At 45.5% G+C, this 24,764-nt stretch overlaps 1 protein-coding gene across 2 annotated transcripts in view; it reads right to left on the reverse strand.

Annotated features, from left to right (window-relative positions):
• Positions 1 to 3,622: 3,622 nt before the first annotated feature.
• setd6 (SET domain containing 6, protein lysine methyltransferase) overlaps positions 3,623 to 24,764 on the reverse strand; it is a 55,839-nt gene continuing 34,697 nt past the window's right edge. Inside the window, exons 3-10 of one of the 2 annotated variants that reach the window (XM_041191765.1) lie at positions 20,042 to 20,146; positions 9,895 to 10,039; positions 6,871 to 7,012; positions 5,968 to 6,162; positions 5,296 to 5,422; positions 4,883 to 5,072; positions 4,654 to 4,796; positions 3,623 to 3,972 (exon numbers count right to left, since the gene is read on the reverse strand). In XM_041191765.1, the coding sequence (XP_041047699.1) occupies positions 3,664 to 3,972; positions 4,654 to 4,796; positions 4,883 to 5,072; positions 5,296 to 5,422; positions 5,968 to 6,162; positions 6,871 to 7,012; positions 9,895 to 10,039; positions 20,042 to 20,146 (1,356 nt within the window). In that variant the 3' untranslated portion in view covers positions 3,623 to 3,663. The remainder of the gene's footprint in view (positions 3,973 to 4,653; positions 4,797 to 4,882; positions 5,073 to 5,295; positions 5,423 to 5,967; positions 6,163 to 6,870; positions 7,013 to 9,894; positions 10,040 to 20,041; positions 20,147 to 24,764) is intronic. The other variant, XM_041191766.1, reaches the window with a different exon arrangement.

A 24,764-nucleotide genomic window follows, 5' to 3' on the forward strand; every position in this document is an offset into this window, starting at 1 on the left:
GTCCTTTTAAATGAGAACTTGGCAAGTTCCTGACTGAAAGGTGACTTGCCCATTGATAAGAGGATAAGTCAGTATTTAGCTGCTGTGGTTCCTGGAGCTTGCTTTGATTCCCTTTGTATTGGCCAGGTATGTTTTCTTTACCCCTGTAGCAACACTGTGAAGTTTGGGTGAAAGTGCAGAGATTGGTTGGTTGGTTTCTTGCTTTCCTGTTAACCTGCTATCAGGACAATAATTTTCTGTATGATATCCTAATCCCATGCCCTGGAGGCTAATTATAGCACCTTTCTGATGTTGCAAACAGGAGAGATTTGAAATCAAGCCCTGGCCGCCTGAGCTGCTAGAGCTCAGCTGTTTTAATGCCTTTATCAGCTGAATGCTTCAAATTACTGAGCAATTTTGAGTTAAATCGGAGGTTGAGCATGTTGAAATGTCTTGTATGTTAACAAGTGTGATCCTGCGAGATCAGTTCATTGCAATTTCAACATAATTAAGAAATCTAGTGAAAAAGCTTATGGCATGGGGAACAGTCATTGACTAGATGACAGCTTTGGTGTTCAAAATGTTACAAGGATTTGATAGTTTCTCCGTAGTTAGCCTATTTCCTCTGCTATGGAATCAAGAAATAGGATGCATAATAAAATCATTGCTAGGGTGTTCAGGGGTGTAATCAGAAATACTTTTTCCAACTAAGGCTGTGATTGCGAGAACATGAGCAAAGGTAGGAAAATGGGAGTTCAGTTGCAAATCGGTTATTGTCTAATTGAATGGTGGAGCAGTCTTGAGACCTGTTTTATGACCAGTTTGAACACCCATAACCGTAGTTAAGACAATGTCTCAGTTAGTGTGTGGAACCAGGTTGAGTCTGTCAAAACCCTTCATTTCAAACCCTTGCATGATGCCAATGAGCAAATTCTCATGTGTTGCATTCAAAGAATTAAAAAGACAATCAGGATTTTAATGGCACAGAAGGTGGCCATTTGGCCCATTATGCCTGTACCGGTTCTCCAAATGAGCATTATGACCTAGTCCATTGCTCTCCACTTTTGTTTCTATTCAAATAATCATCTAATGCCTCAATTGAACCTACCTCCACCACTTCCAGGCAATGCATTCCAGACCCGAACCATTTGTTTGGAAGTTTTTCTCACATCACATTTGCTTGTTTTGCAAATCACTTTAAATCTGTGCCCTATCCTTCTTGATCCTTTTACAAACAGGAGCTTCTATCTACTCTGTCCAGTCCCCTCATGACTTTTAACATCTCTATAAAATCTTCTTAGCTGGCTTCTCTCCAATCTATCCTCATAGCTTAAGTTTCTCAGCCCTGGAATCATTCTTATAAATCTCTTCTGCACTCTCCAATGTGCTCACATACTTCCTATAATGCCCAGAACTGTACACAATATTCCAGCTGAGGTCTAACTAGTGCCTTATATAAGTTCTATGCCCCTTTTAATAAAGCCCAGGATACGAAAAGCTTTTTAATCTGCTCTCTCCATCTTTCTGCTCCTGCAATTTCAAAATTTCAGCCCTATTTTATATTGTCTGTCAAGTTCTTCCTACCAAAATGCATCACCTCACAATTCTTTGGATTGAACTTCATCTGCCACTTACCTGCCCACTCTACCAACTTATCTATGCCCTCTTGAAGTTCCACACCAAGCTCCTCGCAATTCACAACACTCCCATGCTTCGTATCATCAGTAAACTTTGAAATTGCCCCCTGCACACCAAGAGCTAGATCATGAATATATATCAGGAAAAGCAAGGGTCCCAATACTGACCCCTGGGAACTCCACTACAAACCTTCCTCCAGCCCGAAAAATATCCATTGACTAATACTTGCTGCTTCCTATTTTTCAGCCAATTTTGTATCCACATTGCTAATGTCCCTTTTATTCCATGAGCATTAATTTCTCACAAGGCTGTTGTGTGACACTGTGTCTAATCCCTTTTGAAAGTCCATGTACACCACATCAACCCCTTATCAATCTTTCCTGTTACCACTTCAAAAAACTCCAGTTAGTTAAACACAATTTCCCCTTTAGAAATCCATGCTGGCTTTTCCTTAACTCTCATTTTTCCATGTGACTACTAATTCTATCCTGAATAACTGTTTCTAGAATCTTGCCCACCCCTGAAGTTGAACTGACTGGTCTGTAATTGCTGGGCTTATCCTTACAACCTTTTTTGAACAAGGGCAGCATGTTTGCAATTCTCCAGTCCTCTGGGATCGTTCCTGAGTCTAGGGAAGACTCAGAGATTATGGCCAGTGCCCCTGCAATTTCTTCTCACTTCTTTCAATATTCTTGGATGTATCTCATCTGGTCCTGGTACCTTGTCAACTTTAAGTACCAACAGCTTATTCAACACTTCTTCCTTGTCGATTTTGAACCTTTCTAGTGACAGAGTTTCCTCGTCTCTCACCATGGCCTCGTCTTTACCATCTACTGCCTTGGTAAAAATAGATGCAAAGCATTCAATTAATACCTCAACCGTAAATTCCCTTTGAGGTCCCTAATCAGCCCCACTCCTTTTACCACCCTTTTACTATTTATAAGTCTATTAGAAGACTCCAGGATTCCCCTTTACGTTGGCTGTCAGTCTTTTCTCCTAATCCGTCTTCGCTCTTTTTTTACCTCCCCTCTGAACCTTCTGTATTAACTCAATTGTATTTTCTACCTGACACCTGTCATAAGTACACTATTTCTTTATCTTAATTTCGATCTCCTTTTTCATCCAGGGAGCTCTGGATTTGTTTGTCCTACCTTTCCCTTTCAATGGAATATACCTTGACTGTGCCCAAACCAGTATTTTTTTTTGGAGGTAGACCATTGTTCAGCTACAGTTTTTCCAGCCAATCTTTCATTCCAGTCTATATGGCCCAGCTCCATTCTTGCCCCATCAAAGTCAGCTCTCGTCCAGTTAATTATTCTTACTCTGGATTGCCTATCATCCTTTTCTATCATCATCCTGAAATGTATAATATGATCACTGTCTCCTACATGTTCCCCCACTGGCACTTGATCTACTTGGCCCACCTCATTTCCAAGAACCAGGTCCAACAGTGCATCTTTCTTGCTGGATTGGACACATACTGCTGTAGAAAATTCTTCTAAACACAACCTTTGCCCCTCTCCGCCCTTCACACTAGCACTGTTCAGGTCTACGTTCAGGTAATTAGTCTCCCATTATTTCTATAATGCCTGCATCTCTCTGTAATTTCCCTGCAGATTTGTTCTTCTACGTCCTCACTATTTGGTGGTCTATAGACTACACCCAGCAATGCACCCTTTATGTTCCTTAGCTCTAACCGAATTGATTGACAGTAATGCTTGTTTTGTGACATTAACAGAAACATGCTTCCACTTCATGTGGGAGACTGAGGAATGGGAGTGCTACCAAAAACCCTTAGTGATTAAACATTTTTAATTGTGATTCTTTTCTCCTGGGACTAAGCATTATGCCACTGGATGGGTGAAGGTGCAGCATAGAGAAAACAGGAAGCATGTGACTGAATCCTTCAGCTGAAGAATCTTACCTGGTTGAAAACCATCAAAGGATCTTTAACCCTGGGTCCTGGCATAACTGGTGATCAGTCAAACAATAACAATTACAGAAAGAATATAAACACAGGATTTTATTCCTTAGGTGCTGGTGGTACTATTCAGTGAGCTGCAGGAGTCGATGTAAAATCATCTTCTGCGCATATCGGACCTGCAGTGAGTCGCGTTCCCGTTTACTGAGCTGGCGGTAGGTCTCCTCATTAGCCAAGGTGGCTTCCTCCTCTTTTAGTCCTGAGCTGTAGGATTTTAGTCTCATTGTCACAGTGTTGCGCAGAAGTTGCTTCCAAGCAGGCTTCAGTTTGGGGATTACAGCATTGTCAAGAGTAGAAAGATCCTCTTCCTCGTCCTCCTCCCACCCATCATTGGCCTTGTATTCTTCAAATTCCTCCAGTGACATGCTAAGGACCTGCTCATGAGAAAGGATAACATCAATGAGTCTTAAGGCTGCACTAACAAGCAGCTGAGATTTCAGTCAGCAGACCCAATGCCACTTCTCACTGAAAGCAAAGTGCCCAAAGCTGCAAAATCAACTGAATTTACAAAAGGAGATCACCTTCCCAATTAAAATGAGCCACTTCCTACAGCCCAAGACCACAGAATCCTAGAATGATCCAGTGTAGAGGCACATTTGACCTGTGGATCTGGTGCTTCTCTTTGAAAGAGCTAGCGTTTAGTCCCCACTCCCAGCAATTTTTCTTCCCTTCAGGTTATCCAATTCCTTTTTGAAAGGTATTGATTCTGCTTACACCACTCTTTTAGGCAGTGCATTCCAGATAACTTGCCCAGTGAAATTGTTTCTCCTTGTTTCATCTCTGGTTCTCTCTATCCGCGTGGAGCCTCTGTGGCTACTAACCCTTTTGCCACTGGTGAGAGTACATAAAAAATGATCAAAACTCATGATCCTTAATTGAGCTTTGGTCTCCACTAATATTACCTACAAGGTGACAATGGGAAAGCATCAAACTCATTGGGAAATACATCAATCACATTGTCACCATACTGAGGAACAACTTAATGGATGATAATAACACTGAGCAGCCAGCCACAGAACACCAAAATGTTGGACCTGGCTGGAGCTGATCCTCACCTTCAGTGTACTGTAAAGTTCCTCCTCTGTTAGGACTCCTGCCTGGCCAATCACAAAATCCCCCTCTTCTCCAACTATCTCCAACTCAGTCAGGAATTCCCACTTTTCCATCAGTAGCTTCCTCTCCTCCTCAGTTCGCACAGCTTAAAACACAAAGGATATTCTGGTCAGATCTCCTCTCCAAGCTGCAAACTCCCACTCAGGCTGGTTACATTGTTCCAAGACCAACCTTGCAAGGCAGCATCATACATCATCTGCATTCGGATATCCATGGCCTCATGTGTGTTGCTAGGATATGGTTCAGTGAAACCATACATGTGCAGGAGTTGCCAGTTAGCAAGCTGACCATATGTGTTAAATATCTCTTCACCTTTACTGATCTTTCTGATGGACTGCATTTTCAAACATTCCTGTAAATGCAAGAGTAGAAATAACACAGTAAATATATCTTGCTATCATTACAAAAATATATTGACATCCAAAATGAACCCTCCACCCCCCCAATCACTGCCCCCTCCAGCCCCTCACCGCCCCCCCCCCCCACTCGCCACTCCCTCCATCCCCTTCTCCTACTCTGAAAACCCCACTCACTGCCTCCACCTACCCCACATTGCGTTCTTCCCCCCTACTCCCAATACTCACTGGTGCAAATTCCAGGTGAGCGTTGTGATTGGCCACATGATTCAGGATGTCTGCCATTGGCACCATCATGGGAGGCTTTGGGGCCTCATCGTCATCGTCTTCATCATCCTCGTGGGGCTCTTGGAAACTGTAGGAATAAAATCCAACCTCAGGCTACATATTCCTCACTCCTGATCAACAAGTCCCACAGTGAGAGGTAGCCATGTGCAGAGATTTTCCAGCGCAAGCCATTCCTGCACCCCCTCAGTCTCAGCACTCTTCCCTTGCACCCCCCTCCCGCCCCCCCACCCCACCCATGGAGGAAAGTCTCTCCAGAGAAATACGATACATATTCTAGGATCAGGCGGTGTTTATACAGACCTTACCTCAAATAGGCTCCACCATCAATCCAGTCTATAATGTGTGTTATAGGGACAAGTGGCCAATTCCCTCACAACCCTGCACTGATTGTGTGGAGTGAGGGTTGACTGTGGAATGATCTCATCCCAATGACCACTATTTATATACAAAGTCACACACTAAGTGCCGGAAGGTTATTCAACAAGAGGGTATCACAGACCAATTCAATCACACCAGAGTCCAAGAAGCACTTCCTTCCCAGCCAGAAACCTGGTTGCTTTTCCTCTGAAGTTCTGAAGGATGGCTCCATGTTGGGTGGGGACTTACACTCACCTGTAAGCCATAATAAATGCCACCAGCTTCTTGTAAAGGTCCAGGGTGTGTTTTTTTGGGTCAAAGGTGTCAGGGTGAGACATCATGAAGGGTAGTACAATGCTGTTATATTCCTCCTCGATGTTGAGCAGATCTTTCTCGACTGCCAGCGCTACTCCTGTGCCCAGCAACAGGCGGTTCCTCTCCTCCTCAGACCTGCGTAAAAATTAAAACCAGAGTTACTCATCCTGAACCATTTCCCCTCACATTCCATCGCCGTTAAGGTGCCAACACTCACTGAGGAGCAGATCTGCAATGGAAGCTGCCCAATTGACCAAGCCAGTGACTGTTGGCATTGAAATATTGGAGAATTGAGTCCAATCCTGATACCTGGTTTATATTTACACAAGAGGATTCTCGTTTCAGCCGTCCTGAACTTCATCTGGTTATAAATCCATCAACTCCACCTACCAACCCCGCCCCCAAACCTCACCTCCTAAAGTCTGGTACCCCACCACTCTCACTGTTTACTTGTTGGGGATGAATGTTCCTGCTGTGGATTAAAGAGGCTACTTCTTGTTGTACAGGTATCCAGTACATTTCTACATCATCATCACATCAGGACCAGGAGGAGGCTGCAGTTCCATGCAGTGGGTAGCAGAGGGCTAGCTAGGTTGAGCAGGGATGACACACTGAGGGATAGACAGAGGGTCAAGGGGAGATCGAGTGCCCAGGTTTGAGTTCTGAGGTTGCTTTTGCTGAAGAATCTGTTTAAGACCTTAATACTTTGCTCCTGTTGGCTCAGTTCAGCTGGTTAAAGGGCTGAGTACAGTATCTGAGACTTAGGAGAAAGAAATGTGACTGATTTAAGCCCCTCAATGTCTCTGCATTGCCATCCATCCCTGGTTAACATAAGACCCTTACCAAAACATTGGGTGGTGCAGGCTGCTGAAGTCAGGCCAGAGTGAGAAGTAGGATTTCCAAGGGGACTCACTGCTGGTGATCTCGAACATCATGGAAAGTAGGAGTGGGACCCACCCCGATGGGCTCTCCAATGCTGCCTCTTCTGAAAACAAGACACCCAACAGAAAATAAAGCATTCACAGCAAGCCCAGATGCACCTTCACATATATACATCATGCCTGTCTCATCCTTTAAGTTTTTAGGCATACACCCCAGCTGCGACTCCCCCTCGCCACTCACTGAGCGAGTGACCGCGACTCCCCCTCGCCACTCACTGAGCGAGTGACCGAGACTCCCCCTCGCCACTCACTGAGCGAGTGACCGAGACTCCCCCTCGCCACTCACTGAGCGAGTGACCGAGACTCCCCCTCGCCACTCACTGAGCGAGTGACCGAGACTCCCCCTCGCCACTCACTGAGCGAGTGACCGAGACTCCCCCTCGCCACTCACTGAGCGAGTGACCGAGACTCCCCCTCGCCACTCACTGAGCGAGTGACCGAGACTCCCCCTCGCCACTCACTGAGCGAGTGACCGAGACTCCCCCTCGCCACTCACTGAGCGAGTGACCGAGACTCCCCCTCGCCACTCACTGAGCGAGTGACCGAGACTCCCCCTCGCCACTCACTGAGCGAGTGACCGAGATTCCCCCTCGCCACTCACTGAGCGAGTGACCGAGACTCCCCCTCGCCACTCACTGAGCGAGTGACCGAGACTCCCCCTCGCCACTCACTGAGCGAGTGACCGAGACTCCCCCTCGCCACTCACTGAGCGAGTGACCGAGATTCCCCCTCGCCACTCACTGAGCGAGTGACCGAGACTCCCCCTCGCCACTCACTGAGCGAGTGACCGAGACTCCCCCTCGCCACTCACTGAGCGAGTGACCGAGACTCCCCCTCGCCACTCACTGAGCGAGTGACCGAGACTCCTCTACTTTAGAAGTTTATGAACAGAAGTCACACTCCAAAGACCTGAGCACATAATCTCGGCTGACAGTACTGAGAGCGTGCTGTGTTGTCAACGATCCATCTTTGGGGTGACATGCAAAACCAAGACCATGTCTGTCCTTTCAGATGGATGTAAAAGATCCCATGGCACTATTTCACAGACAAGCAGGGGAATTCTCAATGAACATCAGTAAAATAGATCATCCGATCATTGCCGTTTCCTTTTTTTGTCCATAATAATTTCCTTTTCTAAAGTTAACTTTTGACAATTGTTCCATATCCTTTCTTTGATTTTTTCATGGGATGTGGGTGTCGTTAGCCTGACCAGCATTTATTGCCCATCCCCAGTTGCCCTTGAGAACGTGGTAGTGAGCTGCCTTCTTGAACCGCTGCAGTCCATGTGGTGTGGTTATACCCACAGTGCTGTTAGGAAGGGGAGTTCCAGGATTTTGACCCAGCGACAGTGAAGGAACGGCGATATATTTCCAAGTCAGGATGGTGAGTGACTTGGAGGGGGAACTTCCAGGTGGTGGTGTTCCCATCTATCTGCTGCCCTTGTCCTTCTAGATGGTAGAGATCATGGGTTTGGAAGCTGCTGACTAAAGATCCTTGACGAATTCCAGCAGTGCATCTTGTAGATAGTACACACTGCTGCTACTGTGCGTCGGTAGTAGTGGAAGTAAGTGTTTATAGTGCTGCTAATCATGTGGGCTGCTTTGTCCTGGACGGTGTCAAGCTTCCTGAGTGCTGTTAGAGCTGCACTCATCTAGGCAAGTGGAGAGTATTCCATCACACTCCTGACTTGTGCCTTGTGGATGATGCACAGTCTTTGGGGCGTCAGGATGTGAGTTACTTGTCACAGGATTCCTAGCATCTGACCTGCTTTTGTAGCCACAGTATTTATATGGCTAGTCCAGTTCAGTTTCTGGTCATTGGCAGCTACCAAGATACTAATATTGGGGGATTCAGCAATGGTACTGCCATAGAATGTCAGGGAGAAAACAATTAGATTCTCTCCTGTTGGAGGAGACGGTCATTGCCTGTTACTTATGTGGCATGAATGATACTTGCCACTTGTCAGCCCAAGCTTGGATATTGTCCAGGTCTTGCTGCATTTGGACATGGACTGCTTCAATATTTGAGGAGTCACGAATGGTGCTGAATATTGTGCAATCATCAGTGAACATCCCCACTTCTGACCTTATGATGGAGGGAAGGTCATTAATGAAGCAGCTGAAGGTGGTTGGGCCGAGGACACTACCCTGAGAAACTCCAACAGTGACGTCCTGGAGCTGGGATGACTGATCTCCAACAACCACAACCACCATCCTTTGTGCTAGGTATGATTCCAACCAGTGGGGAGTTTTCCCCAATTCTCATTGACTCCAATTTTGCTGGGGCTTTTTGATGCCACACTCAGTGAAATGCTGCCTTGATGTCAAGGGCAGTTACTGTCACCTCACAAATTCAAGTCTTTTGTACAAGACCAGACCAAGGCTGTAATGAGGTCAGGAACTAAGTGGCCCTGACAGAATCCGAAACTAAATGTCAGTGAGTAAATTATTGGTGACAGCACTACCAACCACACTTTCCATCATTTTACCAATGATCAAGAGCAGGCTGATGGGGTGCCAACTTGGATTTGTCCTTTCTGCAGACAGGACATATCTGGGCAATTTTCCACTTTGTTGGTTAGGAGATTAATTCATCACTGAGGACAGGAGGTGGTAATCAGCAGAAGGCTTTGTTGCCCATGTTTGACCTGATGCTTTGAGATTTCATGGGTACCAGAATCCATGTTCAGGACTCCCATTGCCACTCCTTCCTGACTGCATTCGCTATGCCATCTGTTAGGTCTGTTGGGCTGCTGGAACAGGACAGGACACACCTAGGGATGGTGGTGGTCTGAGGAGAGTCTGGGGCAGCTCGACCAAGTCTCGAGCCTTTCAGCAGCCCCTGTAGCTTTCAGGGTGGGTCACATCAGGCAGTATATATACCCTGCTCCCTGCCAGATCACCAGCACAGTTTCTGGACAGCTTACCTTTCTTCAGGAGGTTGCTGATTGCTGTGGTGTGCTGGCTGAGCACTGCTGATCTTGGAACAGAAAACAGCAGCTCTCCTTCTTCAATCTCATCTTTTGCCACCAGACCATAATCTGCCACTGTGCCCTCCTTGCTCACATAAACCTGGGTGGGAAACAAAGAAACGAAAACTATATAGTGCAAACCATGCAGTAAATGTACTACAAATGATCACTTTTATTTAAATGATGGGGCTGCGGACAGGAATCACTAAGGATTAAAATTAGGGTCAATAAGCAGAGCTGATAAATATAAAATAATTGGCAAAAGAACTAGAGAGGAAACAAGGGAACTTTTTACACAGAGTTATGATGACCTGGATCGTGCAACCTGAAAGGATGGTGGAATCAGATACCATCATCACTTTTCACAGACAAGTGGATATATATTTAAAGAGTGCTGTAGGATTCTATGATTCTAAGAGATATGGGCAGATGAAGGTGTAAAAATAGAGTGGTAGCAAGTACTGATTACAGAGTTAAAGGGGTGATGTTTTGATTGCTGAGAGCAGAAAGCTAGGAGTATAATGTTGAGAGAGTGAGGGGGACAACATATCTGTAAAGATGGTAATCATACAAGGACAAACAGGTGCTGGAGTGGAGCAAATATCGAAAAGAGAAAATGTTTCCCATGTTAATTGAATAATCATTTGCATTTAATGGTACACAGGTGGAGGGTGTTAGTTGAACACGTATAAAGAGACACTTATTGAAACTGTGTAAGATTGAGTTAGGAGGCATATGCTTGTAATGTTTCATTCTCTAAATAAATGCAAGGCTAAGTAAAGATTGGCTCCAGTATCATCCTTCACCAACTGGCTTTTTGGATTAGAATGCCCACCATCCACCTACAAGCACAGCCTGACCACTCAAGCATGCAAAATGCCTGGAGAACAGTAAACAGAGTGAACCATAATGTGCATGTGGAAGGGGAGTTGTCTATGTGACTGCTGCCAAATTCACTAACATTATGCATTATTAGTATGCTTACCTACTAATCTCACATTAATCTTACAAACTAACTGCAGAACCAGGCCAGAGGGCTTAGTTTACAAATCTCTGAGTTTGTTACTTGTGAGTATAAAGGTGCCTATGTCATAAGTAGTGTATGCTAGTTTATATTCATTTGATCAGACTATCTCGAGTCTGGATTGAAGTGAAAGGATAAAAGTTGTTCTAACAAGAGGGAGAGGAGAATCAACAAGTTTTCTAAGTTCAAATGTTGAATGATGATAGGACCAAGCTTGGCTGCGATGCCTCACAAGGTCAAGTAGCCTGCCCACAATCTCCTTCATTGATCAGCCACTTGGGGAGAGCTGCACATTGGAATAAGGAGGAAAAATATTCTCTGTTTCAAGTCTGGGAGCCCAACTGCTAAGAAAGCAACAACCGAAGTCTTTTCTGAAATAAGGAACCTACCCTGTGATACTCTCAAACACCAAACCTCAGCCAGCTCCAGAGTACAGGAACGTCAGTATAGCCTTGAAGCAGGGAGCTCACAGCAATATATAAATAGTGGCACTGCTCAATGTCAACAATTTAAAAGTTTAGAATCAAGTATACCTCAGGCTGATACCTGACTGGGCTTGCTCAAATTGGTTTCCAGTCCAGTCCCATGGCTGGGCCAGGCCTCACCTCAACATATGTTTTGCCATTAAACAAACTTTCAGTCACAACTTTCGAATAGTGAAGTTATTTTAATTTTCAGTTTCTGGCATGGTTGTAATTACTGCTTTTTGTGTTTGCTGAGAGTGCAATTCCCAGATGGGTCTCATTAACCACAATTAGCTAGGACTAAATAGCCATCAAGTAAGAATTCCTACATTCACACAGGTACACAAAAATGCAATTAGGAAAATTAATAGCTTTTGCCGTTTGTTGTGCAGCACTGCCGTACATAACAGTTAGAAAACAACAAGTAGATCCTACTAATAATAAAAACAGAAAATGTTGGAAAAACTCAGGTCTGGCAGTATCTGTAGAGAGAAACAGAGTTAATGTCGAGTCCGTATGACTTTTCTTCAGAGCTAAAAGATAGAAATGCAATGGATTTTATATTGTTAAAGAGGGAGTGGAGCAAAATAGGGATAGGTGGGAGCTTAGGAGAGTTTGTCAAAGATATCATGGACACAAGGCCAAGGGAGTGTTAATGCTAGTGTTAAAAGACTAAAGGAGGTGCTGATAGTGGCATTAAGGTAAGATAGAAAGTATTAATAGCAGAACAAGGGTCAGTGCTCAGTGGAAGTACAACATAGAAACAAGCAACAAGATGGCCCTGTGGGGGTTGGGGAAAAAGGAAAAAAAAACAAAAATGTAAAGAAAAATTTAAAAAGTAAATAGAAATTTAAAAATTCCATTAACAAAGAGGTGAAGATGGAGGAGAGAGCTCGTGGTCTGAAGTTGTTGAACTCGATGTTAAGTCCAGAAGGCTGTAAAGTGCCTAATTGGAAGACAAGGTGCTGTTCCTCCAGTTTGCGTTGTGTTCAGTCACCCCCAACTCCTCACCCCTCCTCCCACAGCAACTTTCCATGTAATCACAGATGCAGCAACACCTGCCCCTTTACCTCTTCCCCAACAAAGGCTCCAACCATTCCTTTCAGGTGAAGCAACACTTCACTTGTACCTCCTTCAATCTGGTCCACAGTATTCGCTGCTCCCAATGTGGTCTCCTCTACATTGATGAGACTAAACACAGACTGGGTGACCGCTTTGCGGAACACCGTCACTCAGACCGCAAGCATGACCCAGACCTTCCTGTTGCTTGCCATTTCAACACAGCACCCTGCTCTCATGCCCACATGACTGTCGTTGGCCTGCTGCAATGTTCCAGTGAAACCCAACGCAAACTGGAGGTACAGCACCTCATCTTCCAATTAGGCTCTATACAGCCTTCTGCACTTAACGTTGAGTTCAACAACTTCAGATCATAACTCTCTGCTCCCTCCTTACTGCTTTTTTAATCCAATTTTTTTTAATCAACTTTTTTTATTTTTTCCCTTTCTCCCCAACCCCCACAGGGCCATCTTGTCACATTTCTATGTTGTGCTTTCACAGAGTGCTGATCCTTGTTCTGCTATTAACACCTACTATCTTACCTTAATGCTACTATCAGCACTTTGTATAGTCTTTCACACTCCAGTTAACCCTCCCTTTGCCCTGTGTCCGTGACATCGTTGTCAATCTCTCCTGAGCTCCCACCTATCCTTGACCTTTTATTTTGTTCCACCCGCTCCATACTCAGACAGTATAAAATCCATTGCATTTCTACCTCTCTTTAGCTTTGAAGAAGTCATACAGACTCGGAACGTTAACTCTGTTTCTCAATCCACAGATGCTGTCAGACCTGCTGAGCTTTTCCAGCATTGTGTTTATATTTCAGAATTGCAGCATCCGCAGTATTTTGCTTTCATTCAAGTAGAGCCTACTCCTCACTTCATATAGCACATAGTCCAGTTCTATGGAGTATTGCATCCACAGAGTACTAAACTCAGGAATTTGGTGGGGGAGTGAGGGTACCTTAAGGCTTTCAAGGGCTGATCTCTTTCCAAAATTTAATTAAGTTTTGCAATCAGCACTGAACTTAATTTTAACTTACCCTAATATTTTTCAGTGTTAGTCAATTGGACTCAAGTTGCCTGCTCACGGCAGTTGCACAGTTAGTTAATAGAACTGCTAAGTACTTGTCAGCAGGAGCCGACTCATGTCTCTGGAATTTTTTTCACCACAGGATTCCTAGCCTCTGACCTGCTCTTGTAGCCACAGTATTTATATGGCTAGTCCAGTTCAGTTTCTGGTCAATGGTAATCCCCAGGATAAGTAGTGGGGGATTCAGTGATGGTAATGCCATTGAATGTCAAGAAGGCTAGAATCTCTCTTCTTGAAGATGGTCATTGCCTAGCACTTGTGTGTCGTGAATGTTACTTGCCATTTGTCAGCCCAAGCCTGGATATTGTCCAGGTCTTGCTGCATTTGGACATGGACTGCTTCAGTATCAGAGGAATCACGAATGGTGAACATTGTGCATACATCAGCGAACATCCCCACTTCTGACCTTATGATGGAAGGAAGGTCATTGATTAAGCAGCTGAAGATGGTTAGACCCCACAACCATCTTTCTTTGTGCTAGGTATGATTCCAACCCGTGGGGAGTTTCCCCCCTGATTCCCACTGACTCCAGTTTTGCTAAAGCACAGAGTCCAGTTCTACGGGGCACTAAACTCAGGTAATTTGGTGAGTGAGGGAAGAGCTCTGTTTAAAAAAAAACAGTTGAAGGGAGGGAGCAGGAGACAATGATATATGAGAACTGGCATTTGAGTTAATTAAATTTAATAGTATAAACAAGGTACAAACTAGATTCTAAAGGAGAGAATGAAGTTTTTAATGAGATTATGGATGGATAGTTGAGACAATTCTTGCACCACGTGGGAGCTTCAGGACACTTCATGTGTCTTGGAGCATCATGTGTATCGGAAGTGTCTCCAGCTGCTTCAGCGCAAACTCCATTTCCAAGCTTGATGGGCAGCTGCAGTCACTGTAGAGCATCAGGGAGGATGAGCTTTTCCTGTTACTTTCCAGGTGGCCATTCCAAAGCCAAGGGGAGTTCAGGATAGTAGCTGAGTTGCCACCCAAAAAAAGTAAGAGGCAGGAAGTGTAGAAGTCTTCAGGGTGTGTGCCACTCCCAAACTCAGTATTGGCAATTGCTAGGAGTGATGACACCTTGAAGGAGTGCAGTCCAGGCCATGGGACCAATGGACAAAGAACTGCACAGGGGAAACTACAAATGCAGTCGTTACAGGAGATTCCATAGTTAAGGGGAGACAGACAGGCAATTCGATAACCGTCACTGAGAGTCCACCCTGCTACCAGGGTAAAGGACATCACGGAGAGAGTGCAGAGTATTGTGCAGGGGGAAGGGGGAGAGTGCAGAGTATTGTGCAGGGGGAAGGGGGAGAGTGCAGAGTATTGTGCAGGGGGAAGGGGGAGAGTGCAGAGTATTGTGCAGGGGGAAGGGAGAGAGTGCAGAGTATTGTGCAGGGGGAAGGGAGAGAGTGCAGGGGGAAGGGAGAGAGTGCAGAGTATTGTGCAGGGGGAAGGGAGAGAATGCAGAGTATTGTGCAGGGGGAAGGGAGAGAGTGCAGAGTATTGTGCAGGGGGAAGGGAGAGAGTGCAATAACGGAAAGGTAGCTTAAAGAGAGTGAGAACTGGACGCTTAATATTCATAGCTATAAAGTGTTCAGATAATATAGGGAAGAGGAAAATAGAGAGGTGGGGAGCTGATTAGCAAAGACATTGTTGCGTTGGAAAGAGGAGATGTCTTTGAGGGGGCAAGGGCAGAATCCATTTGGTTTGAGTTGCAAAAGAACAAGATCACACCTCAAAATATCACACTTCAGTATGCCTCCAAATAGTGACACAGACAGAAGAACAAAACTGCATGTAAATCACAGATGTGCAAGAAGTATAAAGTGGCGATGCTAGGGATTTCAATCATCCAAATATCTATTGGGATAATGGTGGAGCAAAGGATAAGTGGCGAGGGGAGTTGTGAGGGGGGATTTCTGACATGTTCAGGAGAACTTCCTTGATCAGTAAGTTCTCGGCACAACTAAAAAGGGGGTATTGCTGGATCTGGTGCTGGGAAATGAGATGCACCAGGTGGACCTTAAAACCATAAGACGTAGGAGCAGAAATAGGCCATTCGGCCCATCGAGTCTGCTCCACCATTCAATGAGATTGTTGCTGATCTGATAATCCTCAATTCCACTTTCCTGCCTTTTCCCCCATAGCCCTTGCTGATTAAAAATCTGTCTATCTCAACCTTGAATATACTTAATGATCCAGCCTCTACAGCCCTCTGTGGTAGAGAGCTCCACAGATTCACTACCCTCAAAAGAAATTCTTCCTTATCTCTGCCTTAAATGGGTGACCCCTTACTCTGAGATTATGCTCTCTGCTCCTAGACTCTCCCAGAAGGGGAAACAGCCTCTGAGAATCTACCCTGTCAAGCCCCCTAAGAATCTTATATGTTTCAATAAGGTCGCCCTTCATTCTTCTAAACTCCAATGAGTACAGGCCCAACCTACTCAACCTCTCCTCGTAAGAAAATCCCTCCATACCCAGGATCAACCCAGTGAACTTTCTCTGGACTGCCTCCAATGCCAGTATATCTTTCCAAAACTGTTCACAGTATTCTAGGTGCAGTCTAACTAGTGCCTTGTATAGTTTTAGCAAGACTTCCCTATTTTTGCACTCCAATCCCTTTGAAATAAAGGCCAACATTCTATTTGCCTTCCCTATTACCCGCTGAACTTGTATGCTAGCTTGTGATTTATGCACAAAGACCCCCAAATCCCTCTGTGCTGCAGCTTTCTGCGGTATTCCATTTAAATAATATTCAGCACCTCTATTCTTCCTGCCAAAGTGCATAACCTCATTATATTCCATTTGTCAAGATTTTGCCCACTCACTTAATCTGTCTATATCCCTCTGTAGACTCTTTGTGTCGTCCTGACCACTTGCCTTCCCACCTATTTTTGTGTCATCCGCAAACTTGGTGATAGTACATTCACTTCCCTCATCCAAGTCACTAATATATATTATAAATAATTGTGGCCCCAGCACTGAAACTTGCAGCACTCCACTTGTTACAGGTTGCCATTCTGAAAATGCCCCCCTTATCCCAACTCTGTCTTCTGTTAGTTAGCCAATCCTATATCCATACTAATATACTACCCCCAACATAATGGGCTCTTATCTTTTTAAGTAGCCTTATCGATTGCCTTTTGGAAATCCAAATATATTAGGTCTACCGGTTTCCCTTTATCTATCCTGTTTGTTACCTCCTCAAAGAATTCCAATAAATTTGTCAGGCATGATTTCCCCTTCATGAAGCTATGCTGACTCTGCTTGATTATATTATGCATTTCTAAATGCTCTGCTGTTACATCCTTTATACTACTCTTAACATTTTCCCGATGACCAATGTTTTTTTGTCTCCCTCCCTTTTTGAATAAGGGTGTTACATTAGCAGTTTTCCAATCCTCTGGGACTTTTCCAGAATCTAAGGATTCTTGGAAGATTACTACCAGTGCATCCACTATCTGTGTAGCTACTTCCTTTAATATCCTAGGATGCAACACATCAGGTCCAGGAGACTTACCAGCCTTTAGCCCCATTAGTTTCCCTAGTACTTTTTCTGTGGTGTTTTGTATTTATTTCCTCCCCCACCCCCCTTCTGCCCCTTGATTAGTTAGTATTTTTGAAATACTATTAGTGTCTTCTACCATGAAGACTGATGCAAAGTATTCATTTAACTCCTCTGCCATTTCCTGGTTCCCCATTATTATTTCCCCAGCCTCATTCTCTAAGGGGTCTATATTGACTTTGGCCTGCCTCTTCCTTTTAATATATTTAAAGAAGCTCTTACTGTCCATTTTTATATTACTTGCTAGTTTACCCTCAAAGTTTATTTTCACCCTCTTTTTTTTTGGTCATCTTTTGTTGGTTTTTTAAAAAACTTTCCCAATCCTCTGGCTTACCACTAATCTTTGCCACATTGTACTTTTTTTTTGTTTCAATTTGATACTATCCTTAACTTCCTTGATTAACCATGGTGGGTTTACCCCTTTCCTAGTATCCTTCCTCCTCACTGGAATATATCTTTGTTGTGAGTCTTGAACAATTTTCTTTAAAGTCTGCCATTGTTCAACAACTGTCTTTTCTGCTAAACTCCTTTCCCAATCCACTCCAGTCAACTCTGCCTTCATTTCTTTGTAATTACCTTTATTTAAGTTTAGCACAGTTGTTTCCAACCCAAGTTTCTCACCCTCAAACTGAATGCAAATTCTACCATGTTATGGTCACTGTTTCCTAGGGGGTCTTTTACTCTGAGATCATTTATTAAACCTGCCTCATTACACATTACCGGATCCAAAATAGCCTGATCCCTGGTTGGATCCACAACATATTATTCTAGGAAACTGTCCCAAATACACTATGAATTCTACCATGTTACGGGCACTGTTTCCTAAGGGATCTTTTACTCTGAGATCATTTATTAAACCTGCCTCATTACCAGATCCAAAATAGCCTGATCCCTGGTTGGATCCACAACATATTGTTCTAGGAAACTGTCCCAAATACACGATGAATTCTTGCTCGTGGCTTCCTTTGTTAATTTAATCTACATAAGATTAAAGTCACCCATGATTAATACACTAGCTTTTTTACATGCCTCCATTATCTCCCGATTTATTCTCTGTCCTACGGTATAGCTACTGTTATGGGGCCTTTGGATTACTCCCACCAATGTCTTCTTCCCCTTGTTATTTATTACCTCCACCCATATGGATTCTACCATCTTCTGATCCAAGATCATTTCTTGCTATCGTACTTATTCCATACCACACTAACAAAGCTTCCTGCCTGTCCTTTCAAAAGGTCACATACCTCTAAATATTTAGTTCCCAGCTTAGATCTCCTTGTAATCACGTCTCCAAAATGGCTGTAAGGTAATACCTATTAACCTCCATTTGTGCCACTAATTCATTTATTTTGTTCCAAATACTGCGTGTGTTTAAAAGCCATTAATTTTGCGTTTTTACCATTTTCTCCCCCTTTGACCTATTTACTGCTTTTTTTAATGTTTGTACACTCTGTCCCTTTCTGTCACACTCTGGGTATCATTACCTAAATAGATGCCCTGCAAAGCTGCCATATCCTGTTGCTTTGTAAGCCTATGCATCCCCTCTCCAGAACCCTCCCCCGCCTCTATTTAGTTTAAGGCCCTCTCTACAGCCCTAGTTATTCGATTCGCCAGGACACTGGTCCCATCCCACCAGAACAGCTCCCCTCTGCCCCAGTACTGTGCCAGTGCCCCATGAACTGAAACCCATTCCTCCCACACCAATCTTTGAGCCACATATTTAACTCCTTGACCTTATTTATCTTATGCCAGTTTGCCTGTGGTTCAGGTAGTAATCCCGAGATTATTACCTTGGAGGTTCTGCTTTTTAAACTTAGCTCCTAAATGTTCAAATTCTTTTAGCAGAACCTCCTTTCTAGTCCTATCAATGTCTTTGGTACTAACGTGGATGACGGCAACTGGATCCCTCCCATCCTGCTCCAAGTTCCTCTCCAGCCCTGAGGAGATATCCTTAACCCTGGCACCGGGCAGGCAACACAGCTTTTGGAACTCACATTTACGACTGCGGAGAACAATATCTATCCCCCTAATTATACTGTTCCCTACCACTATTACGTTCCTAGTTCCTTCCCCCACTTGAATGGCTCCTTGCACCACTATGTTGTGGTCAGTTGTTCATCCTCCCTGCAGTCCCTCCTCTTGTCCACACAGCTTGCAAGAACATCTGAAGGAGCTGTTGGACACCTGAAGGAGCTGAGGCTGCTCAAACACTAGCCCCATAGCCCACTCCATCTGCATGTCTGTACGTGCAGCAAGTGTCATCAGCTGGAAGAGCTCAAGATCTGGAGTCACTGCGGTGCAGCTGTGAGGCTGAGAGCTAAGGAGATAGCACATCCCAGCGTGTGTGGGCAGACAGGAAATGGATGACTGCAAGGCAGTCAAGGAAGACCAGGGAAGAGTTTCCTGAGTGCATCTCTAACCGGTATTTGCTTTTGAGCAATGGTTACACTGGGGTGTACAGGCAGAGCCAAGTCCACGGCACCATTGATGATTCCGCTGCATGGGGCAGGGAGTGGAAGGAAATAAGAATAGTGATAGGGTATGAAATAGTTAAGGAAACATACACATACTTCTGCAGCAGTCGATGTGAATTCAAAGTGGTGCGTTACCCCCCCCCCCGGTCAAAGATGTCACTGAGCAGCTGCAAAAAATTCTCAGGGGTGAACAGCCAATGGTCATGGTTCATATTGGTACCAATGACATATGCAGAAAGGGGATGAAGTCCTGCAGTTAGGGCCCCGGGCGCTGGAGCTGATTGGCAAACACCACCTGCTGCGAGTAAGAACACAGCAACAAAATTCTGGATAATCCCAAGATAACGAAATGAAACAATACTCACTGCCTCCATCATCACCTCATGGAGTCTGTTCCACAGACTAACTGAAACCCAATTCTCTCCCTCACCTTTGAACTGAGCACCAACCCAGACTGTGTGCACCAGTCCAGGAATTGAGCCAGTCCTGTCTCAATCTTTTCTTCTGGATTTTCAGGTGTCTTTGCAGATTGCACCTATGGTATGGGAGAGAAATCAAAAAGATCAGAATGTATGCATAGAAAGCCAGTCCCTGCTCAGCTCCCTGACAGCTCATTGACACTCTCCATATTCACACTAAGAGAAGGCCCCAGCTTCAATTTCTGGTCTGCAATGAAGTAACATTCACACCACACATGTGCCAGGCAATGACCATCTCCAGCAAGAGAGAACCTAACCATCATCCCTCGACATTCAATAGCATTACCTTTGCCGAATACCCCCACCATCAACAACCTGGAGGTTACCATTGACCAGAAACTGAACTGAACAAGCCATATAAATACTGTGGCTACAAGAGCAAGTCAGAAGCTGGCAATTCACCAAGGAATTATAAACCAGTTAATCTGCCTGGCTAACGCAGCTCTGAAAAGTCTCCACATCACCTTATACAGCTCCTAATGTTACCATTTCACTTGCTGAAATTTATTTCCATCAAACCCCCTCCCAACCCTCTCCCCACCCCGACTCCTCCCCTTACCCCTTCCCCTCCCCTCACCCCTTCCCCTCCACTCTGCCACCTCCCTCTGCCCCCTCCCCCGTCCCTTCCCCTCCACTCTGCCACCTCCCCCAGCCCCCTCCCCTTCCCCTCACCCCTGCCCCAGCCCCCTCCCCTTCCCCTCACCCCTGCCCCTACCCCTCTGCCCACTCTCCCTCCCCTCACCCCTCCGCCTCTCGCCTCACCCCCTCGGCAACCTCCCCCCTCGGCCCCACCGCCTCTCACCCTTGCCCCCTCCCCCCTCTGCCCCCCTCCGCCCCCTCCCCACCCAACCCCTGCCCCCTGACCCCTTTGCCCACTCCCCCCTCACCCCTCTGCCCCCCGACCCCTCTGCCCACTCCCCCCTCACCCCTCTGCCCCCCGACCCCTCTGCCCACTCCCCCCTCCCCCCTCTGCCCCCCGACCCCCTCCCCCTCCCCCCTCTGCCCCCCGACCCCCTCCCCCCTCTGCCCCCCCAACTGCCCCTGACCCCCTCCCCCCTCTCCCCTCACCCCTCCGCCCCCCCGACCCCCTCCCCATCCCTCCCCTCACCCCTCCGCCCCCCCGACCCCCTCCCCCATCCCTCCCCTCACCCCTCCCCCATCCCTCCCCTCACCCCTCCGCCCCCCCGACCCCTCCCCCATCCCTCCCCTCGCCCCCCTGACCCCCACTTTCAGTTCCAGCCTCCCAGAAGCAGGTGAAGATAAATTTCTGCCCAAACTCTCTGAAGTCAAACACTGCGAGATTCTCACAAACACGAGGAGGGAGAGAGGATCCAGCCCAGATCCTCCAGCCCTGAGTGAGTGAATATGGAGCAGGGAGACTGCAGGAGGCTCCAGCTCAGCCCCGGAGAACCTGAGAGAAACCAGGCGACTCCGCTTCCCCAGGGTCCAGGGCCCGGACCGCTCGCTGGTAGGTGGGCGGGCTGCCCTGGTTGCTCGCCCACCTTCGGCCGCTTGGCTCGCGAAGCCATCCTCAGGCCGGTTAATGACCCGGCACCGGCTCACTTCCGGCCCCCTGAATGCTTCCGGTTCGGAGGACAGGAAACGGACACACCCTTTTTCCTCTTAAAGGGGCAGGCCCCCCAAAAAACTAGAGGCTGCCCACCCCCATAGCCGACTAGCAAGTAGTTGTGACAGTCACATTGAATAACTTCTACTAATCACAGAACTGTCCTTCTCAGAGTAAAGAAGTACGGGAATCCCAAAATCTTCTATTGGCATATAAATAGTAAAAGGGTGGTAAAAGGAGATGAAGGGCCAAATGGGACCTAAAACGGAATTTACACATGGATGAAGGGGCCATGGCTGAGGTATTAAATGAATATTTTGCATCCATCTTTACCAAGGAGGTAGAATGCTACCCAGGACATGGTGACAGAGAAGGAATCTCTGTCACTAGAAGGGTTCAAAATTGATAAAGAGGAAGTGTTGAATAGGCTGTCAGTAGTTAAAGTTGACAAGACTCCAGGACCGGATGAGATGCATCCAAGGATATTGAAGAAAGTGAGAGTAGAAATTGCAGGGGCACTGGCCATAATCTTTCAGTCTTCCCAAGCTCAGTAGTGGTGCCTCAGGACAGGAGAATTGCAAACCTTACACCCTTGTTCAAAAAAGCTTGTAAGGATAAAAGCCCAGCAATTACTGACCAGTCAGTTTAACTTCAGGGCAAGATTCTAGAAACAATTATTCATGATAGAATTAGTAATCAGATAAAAATATAGGTTAGAACCATAGAAAAGTTACAGCACAGAAGGAGGCCATCTTGTCCATGCCAGCCCGAGGATACCCAGGTGCCCTTTCTAATCCCACCTTCCTGCGCCCGGCCCATAGCCCTGCAGCTTACAGCACTTTAGGTGCAGATCCAGGTACTTTTTAAAAGAGTTTAAAATTTCTGCCTCTACCACCAACTTGGGCAGCAAATTCCAGACACCCACTACCCTCTGCATAAAAAAGTTCTTCCTCATGTCCCCCCTACACCTTCTGCCACTTATCTTGAATCTATGTCCCCTGGCTCTAGAATTCCCCATCAAGGGAAACAATTCTACCCTGTCCACTCTATTTATTCCCCTCATAATTTTGTACACCTCAATCAAGTCACCTCTCAGCCTTCTTTGTTCTAAGGAAAATAACCCCAACCTATCCAATCTCTCCTCGTAGCTACACTTTTCTAACCCTGGCAACATTCTTGTAAACCTCTTCTGCACTCTCTCCAGAGCTATTACATCCTTCCTGTAATGTGGTGATCAGAACTGCACACAATACTCCAGTTGTGGCCTCATCAGTGTTTTATACAATTCCAACATTATATCCTTACTTTTATATTCTATACCTCTGCCAGTGAAGGAGAGCATTCCATATGCCTTCTTTACAACCTTGTCTACTTAAACTGCTGCCTTCAGGGACCTATGTACTTATATGCCAAGATCTCTCACTTCATCTACCCCTCTTAGTATATTCCCATTTATTTTGTAATCCCTGTAACTGTTTGACCTCCCTAAATGTATGACCTCATACTTCTCTTTGTTAAAGTCCATCTGCCACTTTACTACCCACTCCACCAACCATCTATATCGTTTTGGAGATTATGGCTATCCTCTACACTTTCCACTACTCGGCCAATCTTTGTGTCATCTGCAAATTTTCCAATCTACGTTCCCCCTACGTTCACGTCCAAATCGTTAATATATAACACAAACAGCAAGAGTCCCAAAACCGAGCCCTGTGGAACACCACTTGAGACAACTTTCCATTCGCAAGAGCATACATTGACCATTACCCTTTGTTTCCTGTTACAAAGCCAACCTTTTATCCAGTTTGCCACATTACCCTGAATGCCATTGATAAGGAATAGCCAGCATGGATTTCTAAAGGGGAAATTGTGTTTAACTAATTTGCTGGGTGTTTTGAAGAGGTAACAGAAAAGGTCAATGAAGGTAATGCTGTTGATGTGGAGTACATGCACTTTGAAAAGGCATTTGATACAGTGCCACACAACTGACTTGTGAGAAAAGGTATTGCTCATGGAATAAAAGGGACAGTAGCAACATGGATACAAAATTGGCTGAAAAATATGAAGCAGACAGTAATGGCCAATGGATATTTTTTGGGCTGGAAGAAGATTTGTAGTGGAGTTCCCCAGGGGTGGTTGTTGGGACCCTTGCTTTTCCTGATATATTTTAATGTTCTAGATCTTGTGTGCAGGGGACAATTTCAAAGTTTATGGATGATACGACGCTTTGGACTGTTGTGAACTGCGAGGAAGATGGTGTGGAACTTCAAGAGGGCATAGGCAAGTTGGTGGAGCGGACAGATAGGTGGCAGATGAAGTTCAATGCAGAGAAGTGTGAGGTGATGCATTTTGGTGGGAAGAACATGGACAACCAATATAAAATAAGGGGTGGGATTTTGAAAGGGATGCAGGAGCAGAAAGACTTAGGTGCATATGTGCATAGATCATTGAAGGTGGCAGGACAGGTGGAGAGCAGTTAATAAAGCATATAGTATTCTGGGCTTCATTAATAGGGCCACAGAGTACAAGAGCAGGGAGGTTATGCTGAATTTATATAAGACTCTCGTTAGACCTCAATATTGTGTACAGTTCTGGACCCCATGTTATAGGAAGGATGGGAACACATTGGAGAGAGTGCAGAAGAGGTTTTCAAGAATGGTTCCAAGGATGAGAAACTTCAGCTATGAGGATAGATTGGAGAGGTTGGGACCATTTTCCTTGGAGAGAAGACAACCAAAAGGAAACGTGAAAGAAGTTTTCAAAATCATGGGCAGGATCTTCTGGTCGGCAAGCGGGGGTGGAGCGACACGTAAAATGACGCGGGATGATGTCGGGTTGAACTCCCGACCTCACCCCGCGTCATTTCCATTTCAGGTTGGTGTGGGCGCAGCCGAGTCAACTGTGTGCCCACTGACCTGTCAATGGCCTACTGAGGCCATTGAAAATCTAATTAAGGTTGTTAATGGACCTGCCTGTCCAACCTTAAGGTTGGCGGGCAGGCCAGGAGCCCTGGCGGGCTTCAGAAAGCATGAAACCTCATCCACGGGCAGGATGAGGTTTCATGAGGGTATTTAAATTTTTAAGAAAGGTTTCAATAAAACTTATGG

Source organism: Carcharodon carcharias, chromosome 7 (genome assembly GCF_017639515.1).
Source record: "Carcharodon carcharias isolate sCarCar2 chromosome 7, sCarCar2.pri, whole genome shotgun sequence".
NCBI classification, from domain to species: domain Eukaryota; kingdom Metazoa; phylum Chordata; class Chondrichthyes; order Lamniformes; family Lamnidae; genus Carcharodon; species Carcharodon carcharias.